We start from the raw sequence: 8,576 nt of genomic DNA on the forward strand, positions 1-8,576 counted from the left end.
AAGAAAATGCCAACCCACTCCAGTGTTCTTGCCTGGAGAATCCCAGGGACAGGGGAGCCTGGTGGGCTGCCGTCTATGGGGTCACGGAGTTGGACAGGACTGAAGCAACTTAGCAGCAGCAGCTCCGTTCATTTATTTATGTTGGGGGTCGGGTGGTGCTTCTCACTGCGGTGGCTTCTTGTGGCAGAGTGTGGGCTCTGGGGCGAGCGGGCTTCAGTAGTTGTGGTCCGTGGGCTCAGTAGCTGGGCCTCTGGGCTTAGTTGCTCTGCAGCATGTGGAATCCCCCTGACCCAGGGATCGAACCCCTGACCCTGCACTGGCAGGTGGGCTCTTTAACAGCCTCCAGGGAAGCCCTTACCTACCTCTAAACAGTCTCCGTATGGCTGCACAGTGGAGACTAGATTGTGAGACTGAGGGAAGAGAAAGGAAAACCAGTGTGGAGGCTCCTACAGTAGTCCACTTGAGGGTTTATGGAACAGAGTGGTAGCTTGGAAGTGGCTGGATTCTGGATATGTTTTTATTATGAGTTACTGGATTTTCCAGTGGGGAAGGAAAGTGTCTTTTTCTGCATGGGTGGTTATAACAAAGTACCGTAAACTAGATAACTTATAAACACCAGGAGTTTTTTTTCTGGAGGCTGGAAGTCCAAGATCAGGGTGCCCACATGGTCAGGTTCTGTGTCTGGTGAGGGCCTGCTTCCTGGTTCCTAGAAGCCATGTTCCGTGTCCTTATGTGGTGATGAGCAGAGAGGAGCAAGCTCTCCTGTCTTTTATAAGGGTGACAGTCTCTCCCTTGTGGGGCCTACCTTCATGGTCTCATCTAATTTCCTCCCAAAGGTTCTCGCTCCTAATACCATAAAATTGGGAGGTTCTGTGTCAGGTATGAATTCTGGGGGGACATAAACATTCACTCTCTAACAGAGAGTGAAACAGATCTAGGTGGTTTTGTTTTTTTTTTTTTTAACATATTTGTGTGATTGACTTACGTTAGTTTCAGTTGTACAATATAGTAACTAGATACTTACATACATTACAAAATGACAGGAAACATTCTGTTACTGTGTGTTACCATACAGAGTTACTACAGTATTATTGACTATATTCCCTACGCTGTACTCGGGGTCCCCAGCCTGTGGGCTGCGGACTGCTACCTCTTGTCAGATGTGCAGCATCAGTAGATTAGAAATAAAGTGCGCAATCAATGTACTGTGCATCAGTCAGCCCGAAACCAGCCTCCCCTGGTCTGTGAAAAATTGTCTTCCATGGAACCAGTCCCTGGTGCCAGAAAGGTGGGGGATCACTGCTTACATCCTTGACTTATTTGTTTTATAGCTGGAAGTTTGTTTTGCAGTTACCATGAGGCTTTTTTGTTTGTTTGTTTGCATGTGATCTTTGTTGTGTCATGAAGGCTCGTTTGATGTGGCGCAAAGAGTCTAGTTGTGGCGCTTGGGCTTCGGAGCATGCAGGCTTCAGTAGTTGCTGCTCGCAGGCTTAGTTGCTCTGCAGCTTGTGGGATTCTGGTTTGCCACCAAGGGATCGAACCCGAGTGCCTTGCACTGCCAGGCAGATTCTTAACCACTGGGCTGCCAGGGAAGTCCCTACCATGAGGTTTTTATATATGTATATATGTACATACATATAACAAAAAAATATATTTTTTAAATGTTTTAAATTGCTGGTTTCTTCATGTCACATGTGTTTCCAATAGCCTACATTTGTACTCTCCACTTCTCATAATTGCTGGTTTTGATACCATATTTGTGTGTGGATGATTTCCTGCCTTGACTGTATGTGAGCTTTTACCAGTGAGCTTTCCCATTTGTAGTTTTCTTGTTTCTAGTTGTGGCCTTTTCCTTCTAGAGAAGTCCCTTTGGCCTATGTGCTAAAGCTGGTTTGGTGGTCCTGAGTTCTCTTAGCTTTTGCTTGTCTGTAAAGCTTTTGACTTCTTGGTCGAATCTGAACGAGAGCCTTGCTGGGTAGAGTATTCTTGGTTGGAGGTTTTTAGCTTTTCTGCCTTGCAGAGTTTCTGCTGGAAAATCAGCTGATAACCTTATGGGAATTCCTTTGTATATACTTACTGCTTTTCCCTTGTTCCTTTTTTTTTGTTCTGGGCACACTGAGCAGCTCTCTTAGTCTTAGTTCCCTGACTACACATTAAACCCGGGTCACAGCTGAGAAAGCACAGAGTCCTAACCACTGGACTGCCAGGGAATTCCCAAGTTCTGTATATTTTAGTGATGTATTTATGATTATATGTGCTGTCAAAATATGCAAAATTGTACATTAGACAGAGTACATTTTACAGTATATACTATAGAAAATTAAGACAAATCCCAGAGACTTTTATTATTTTAAATAGAGTTGTCATGAAAGGACTCTAATAAAAAGACATTAGGACTGGTGGTCTAGTGGTTAAGAATCCATCTTCCAACGCAGGGGATGCAGCTTTGATCCCTGATAAGGGAACTAAGATTCCGCATGCCCCAGGACAAGTATGCCCACGTGCCACAACCAGAGAGGCCTGCGTGCTGCAGTGAACAGCCCACACACCTCAACTAGGGCCTGATGCAGCCACATAAGCAAATCTTAAAAATAAAAAAGATGTTAGACCACGTAGTCAAGTGGCTAAGCTTCCGAGCTCCCAATGCCAGGGGCCTAGTCAGGGAACTGTCAGGCAGATTACCTCACTAGTGCTGACCAGGAAATACCAGGTTGACTGATTTAAGATTTGGTTTCTGGGGAAGGCTGAAACTGAACTTAGGTAGTGTTGGTTTGGTGAGTAAAGCTCAGTTCAAGTGACTCCGTTTTGGGCTAGTTGTCTCCTTTTTTTTTTTTTAAACAATTCTTTAAATTTTTATTTTAGATTGAGGTATAATTGATTAAAAATGTTGTATTACTGTCAGGTGTACAGCAGAGTGGCTCAGTTATACATATATATGTATCCATTCTTCTTCAGATTCTTATCCCTTATATGTTATTACAGAATGTTGAGTAGAGCTCTTGTGCTATACAGTAGGTCCTTGTTGGTTATCTGTTTTATTTATTTGTGTGTGTGTGTGTGTGTGTGTGTGTGTGTGTGTGTTCAGTTGTGTCTGACTCTTTGTGACCCTATGGACTGTAGCCCACCAGGCTGCTCTGTCCATGGAATTTTCCAGGCAAGAATACTGGAGTGGGTTGCCATTCCCTTCTCTTTATTTATAGTAGTAGATATGTTAATCCCAAACTCCCAATTTATCTACCCACCACCTTTCCCCTTTGATAACCATGATCCTTTTCAAAATCTAATCTGTTTCTATTTTGTAAATAAGTTTCTTTGTAAAGATTTGTATCATCTTTTTAAGATTCTGCATATTAGTGATATCATATGATGTTTGTCTTGCTTCACTTAGTGTGATAATCTCTTATTTCATTCTCTTTTATGGTTGAGTAATCTTCTATTATATATATGTATGTGTCTGTGTGTGTGTGGCGTGTATGTGTGTGTATATGCCACATCTTTATCCATTTCTCTGTCGATGGATATTTAAGTTGCTTCTGTGCTTGGCTGTTGTAAACAGTGCTGCAGTAAACATTGGGGTGCATGGGTGCATGGATTTTTCTTGCTTGCTTTCTCTTCCTTCCTCCCTACTATCCTCCCTTCCTCTCTCCCCAGCTTGCAGGATTTCAGTTCCCTCCAGGAATTGAACCGGGCCCAGAGCAGTTAAGCCCAGAATCCTAACCACTAGGCCACTTAAGGAACTTTCTTAAGTGGCATGTATCTTTTCAAATTACAGTTTTCTCCTGTTAATATGTCCAGGAGTGGGTTTTCAAAACAACTTTAAGGAGAATACGTTTTGTGAAACAGAAGTAGTTTTCCCAAATTTACAATCTTTAGATTTGACATCCACAGTGTTAGGGCTGTTGGAGATATTTCATTTTTCTTGAACACAAACTACAGTTCAATTTTAAATGGATGCAATATCATCTCCATGGTGTATCATAGCAGTTTGCAGCAGACGTTGTAATTCTTATTTGTAACTGAAACTCTCCTTATACCACAACCACCAATTAGGGGAGTGGAATTGGATCCTACCCCAGTGACTGTAGGCACAGTTTCATGCGCTCGTCACTCACTGCCTGTAGCATATGCTGGCTTAGAAAGAAAATTTTCAAAATCACTGGCTAGGGTCTCAGATAGGTTCTCTGCTCTTTAGAGATGTGAAGTCTTGGGTTGATCATCACTGCTCTAAGATGTCACTGTTCCCAATTGGCTAAAAAGATTCCACATGGAGATTTCCTTTTTAGCCTTACCACCTTCACTTAGCTGAGGAACACTCAGAAAATCTAGGACATCTTCCCCTGAACTGTCTTAGTAATCATAAATATTTCAGTACTTTGAGGTAAGAGAGCTCACATCTGTCATTTAAAACTTCCAGAACCCCGCTCACCTGAGCCCCTGTGCACACGTTGGCCCTGGACCAGCAGCTTTCCCATTTCCTGGTGTTTTCCTCTCCAGATTGCAGTTCTTGGCTCAGTCTCTTTATTAAACTTTCAGCAGGGCCAGGAGATCTTAATTGTTACTTCATTAAGTTCCCCGGTATGACTCCCTTCTCTGTTGATATTCAGCTCCTGCCACCCACAGAAAGAGCAGAGCTCACCATGTGAAAACAGTTTGTGCTTCCTGACCTAAAACAAATCAGTTTAACTCAAATGCCAGCTAAGAGCCATGCCCTCATGTCTCAATTTGTCTGCAGACTGGTTCTTGATCAAATCTCATGACTGGTGACCTGTTACTGCTCTCTCTTTCAGTCTCTTTTTGAACTAACTTTATAAACACTTATTCCTTCTAAAAATAGTTTTTTCTCTCTTAGTGATCCAGTGCATTTCTTGTTGTACTGTTTCTGTCATCTTTTACAACTGAACTTTTGTTTTATTTATTTTTAATACTTAATTTATTTTTCTGTGTCTGGTCTTAGTTTTGGCATGAAAACTCTCAGTTCCCAACATGTGGTATCCAGTTTCCAGATCAGGATTGAACCCGGACTCCCTGCATTGGAAGCGTGTAGTCTTAGCCACTGGGCCACCAGGAAAGCCCTAGAACTGAACTCTTAAAGAGCATTGTTGTTTTCTCTCTCCTGATTACGTCGACAATATAGCTCTACTTTTTCAAGTTTCGTGTATTAGCCTCACAGCTCATTGTCACTGACAAAGTCCTAAGTCCAGTGGTAACTTGAATTGTGTCTGAATTTCCTCCGAAGCTATCGCCGCGGTGGGCATCTTTATTCTGTTCACTGTGCTAGACCTTCATTGCTGCGGGCTTTCTCTAGTTGCAGTTCACAGACTTCTTGTTGCAGTGGCTTCTCTCTCTCTCTTTTTTTTTTTTGCAGTCAATAAGAAATTTACTTGTTTTAAAAAAATCCAAATGCTGGCATTGTCCAGAAAAATTCAACAGGTTTATTTATAATTGTTATAAAGTTGAACTGCTGGAACTTGTTGACTGAAACATTTTGACTTTCATTAATGCTTTATGTCCCCACATTTATATTAAAAATTCACACACAAATGAAAATGGAAAAACTGCCAATACCTGATTTCTGTCCCCTATTTTCCACTTGCAATCATATATTTAGGTACCTTTTGACCCCATGGGAAAAAAATATCTAACGTTCAGAACTACTAATAACAGGAAGAAGAGATTTTTTTTTTTTTTTTTTAAAGAATGAAATGTTTCCCATTATAGTGGATTCTTAAGCACGTTCTCCATGTATGCGGCGTGCTAGCTGGATGTCTTTTGGCATAATTGTTACATGTTTGGCATGGATAGCACACAGGTTGGTGTCTTCAAAAAGGCCAACCAGATAGGCCTCATTTGCCTCCTGCAAAGCACCAATAGCTACACGCTGGAAGCGCAGATCTGTTTTGAAGTCCTGAGCAATTTCCCGCACCAGACGCTGGAAGGGAAGTTTGCGAATCAGAAGTTCAGTGGACTTCTGATAACGTCTAATTTCATCGAGGGCCACAGTACCAGGCCTGTAACGATGAGGTTTCTTCACCCCTCCAGTAGAGGGCGCACTCTTCCGAGTGGCTTTTGTAGCAAGTTGCTTCCTCGGTGTTTTACCACCTGTCAATTTGCGGGCAGTCTGCTTTGTACAAGCTATGGTATAGCGACCTCCTTACTTACCCTCCTTCTCCTTCGGCTGGAGCTCGGCGAGCTGGAGGCGGCACTGGCGTTGGAGAGTGATGGCGGCGCGGCGGCGGCTGCGAACACCAGGGGCTCCTCTTGTTGTGGCGCACAGGCGTAGTTGTTCCATGGCATGTGCGATCTTCCCAGACCAGGGGTCGAACCAGTGTCCCCTCCATTGCGGTGCTAGTCACATGACCTGGAAATACCATGACAGGTATTTGGGGTACGTGTATCCTTTAGAACAGTGGTTTTCTCCAGGTACTTGCCCAGGAGTGGGATTGCTGGGTCATGTTGTAAGGAACCTCCATACTGTTTCCCAAAGTGGCTGTACCAGTCTCATCAGGTTGGCAAAAAGTTCACTGGGGTTTTGCTGCGATATCTTACAGAAAACCCAGACAAACTTTTTGGCTAACATATACATTCCCACCAACAGTGTAGGAGGCTTCAATAACAGTCTGACCTGATGGTAATACAAGTGAAAGCTTGGTGAGAACTCTGAAATAATCCACGTAGTTGGGTCTTCTCTTCCCTACTTTGCACGTCTACTGGCACGACTGACTGTATTTCTCTGTCTTACTTCTCCTGAGGTTGAAGGGATTTAGTATTTTTAACTTTGCTAAGGAAAACTGATGAACAGTAAAATAATACTGGGGCCTCCCAGGTAGCTCAGTGGGTTAAGAATCTGCCTGCAGTGCAGGAGATACAGGAGGTGCGGGTTCGATCCATGGGTCAGGAAGATCCCCCGGAGGAGAGCATGGCAGCCCACTCCAGTATTCTTGCCTGGAGAATCTCGTGGACAGAGGAGCCTGCCCAGCTACACAGTCTATAGGGTCACAAAGAGTCGCACAGGGTATTCGAAGCGGGGACGGCGTTGGCGACTTATTTAAATATTAATTAGAGATATAAAGAGTAATAGAATGAGGATAGCTCACCAGGAAAATTCAGTGGAGAAAAGAGGCTGAGTAGCTTGGTTTATGCGGAAGACCAATAAAACTTCAAGACAAGAAGCTTGCATCACTTACGTAGGCCACAGGTGTCCTTCCGTTCTCCCGAAGGAGAGGAGACACTGAGGCCTCCCCGGTCAGATCTTAGAAGCCCAGGCATAATTAGTAAGCATGGCGGGCTCCGCGCTCCAGATGGAGACTCAGCCAGAGTTTGAGAGAGAGAGAGACATGGGGAGACCAGTCTTTCGAGGAACTGATCCCAATTCTTTATTTTCCAAAGTCTGTTTTTATACACTGAGATATTATACAAAAGTCACGTGGGGACAGCAGTCCTGACTTTTATTAAAGTCAGGTGCTTCACACAAATGTATACAGAGGTCTTAGGGGTGTTGCATCATCTTCTGGCCAGGGGGGCCTGCTGACAATTTATGACCCTCTCCTTGTGACAGCGGTCAGTCAACCAGAACACTTATTTCTCCAAGGCTGATTATTCTTAAAACAGACGCCACCCAAATAAAGTTACATTCCTATAGGGTGAGGGTGTAGTGGGTTTTAATTAAGGAAAGAATTTACTTAGCCTAAGGTCTAACGTGATTTATATCAAAGGTTAATAGTTATTTCTTCTATATATTCATTAATGTGTGTAAGGGCAGGGGATATGGAGACTTAGCAGTAAAGTCTCAACAAATGAAAAACCCTTCACCAATACAATTTCTAATCAGCCCACTATACTTATACTAATAGTTTTCTAACTTCTCTAAAGAACCTGTTTTTAGAAGGTTTAAAGCATCTCGAGCCTCTCACGGTTGGGAGGCTGTGAGCAATCACATGTGGCCAGACAAGCCTGTCAGGCAGGCTAGAGAACCTTCAGAGGAGTTTGTAGGTTGAAACACTCCTGTCACGCCCAGGAATTATTATGAACTGGAGCTCTAAGTTAATTCCTTCTCTGAAAGAGGTGGTGGGGGACAGCCCCCCGTAAAGTCAGAGGTGTAGGTGAGACCACAAAGTAGTAAAGTAGGCAGGCTCTGGTTATGGGGGTAGATGCTCGAGGATTTCCAGGGGGACTCCTGAGGCTCGATCCTGCCTTTGCGTATGTCGAGCCTCCTTCCTCATGACCTTTGCCACGGGCAGAGTGCCTCCTGCTGGCTCCCCGCATACTGGTATCAACATGACAGGTTTTGAGCTATGATACACTTCAGAATAAAAGGGTAGTATATAGCAAATGGAAAACAAGCTCAACATGTTTGATTATTAATATAAAAATTTTGTAAGTAAGATTCAGTTCAGTTGCTCAGTCAGGTCCAACTCTTTGTGACCTCATGAATTGCAGCACGCCAGGCCTCCCTGTCCATCACCAACTCCCGGAGTTCACTCAAACTCATGTCCATCAAGTCAGTGATGCCATCCAACCATCTCATCCTCTGTCGTCCCCTTCTCCTCCTGCCCCGAATCCCTCCCAGCATCAGAGTC

At 43.7% G+C, this 8,576-nt stretch overlaps 1 protein-coding gene across 1 annotated transcript in view; it reads right to left on the minus strand.

The window, feature by feature from the left end:
• Positions 1 to 5,363: 5,363 nt before the first annotated feature.
• LOC105001648 (histone H3.3C-like) overlaps positions 5,364 to 8,576 on the minus strand; it is a 17,994-nt gene continuing 14,781 nt past the window's right edge. Inside the window, exon 2 of the mRNA XM_010858036.1 lies at positions 5,364 to 6,150. Within this exon, the coding sequence (XP_010856338.1) occupies positions 5,726 to 6,150 (425 nt within the window). The 3' untranslated portion in view covers positions 5,364 to 5,725. The remainder of the gene's footprint in view (positions 6,151 to 8,576) is intronic.

The sequence above is a fragment of the Bison bison genome, unplaced genomic scaffold, assembly GCF_000754665.1.
Source record: "Bison bison bison isolate TAMUID 2011002044 unplaced genomic scaffold, Bison_UMD1.0 scf7180017864383, whole genome shotgun sequence".
Classification (NCBI taxonomy): Eukaryota; Metazoa; Chordata; class Mammalia; order Artiodactyla; family Bovidae; genus Bison; species Bison bison.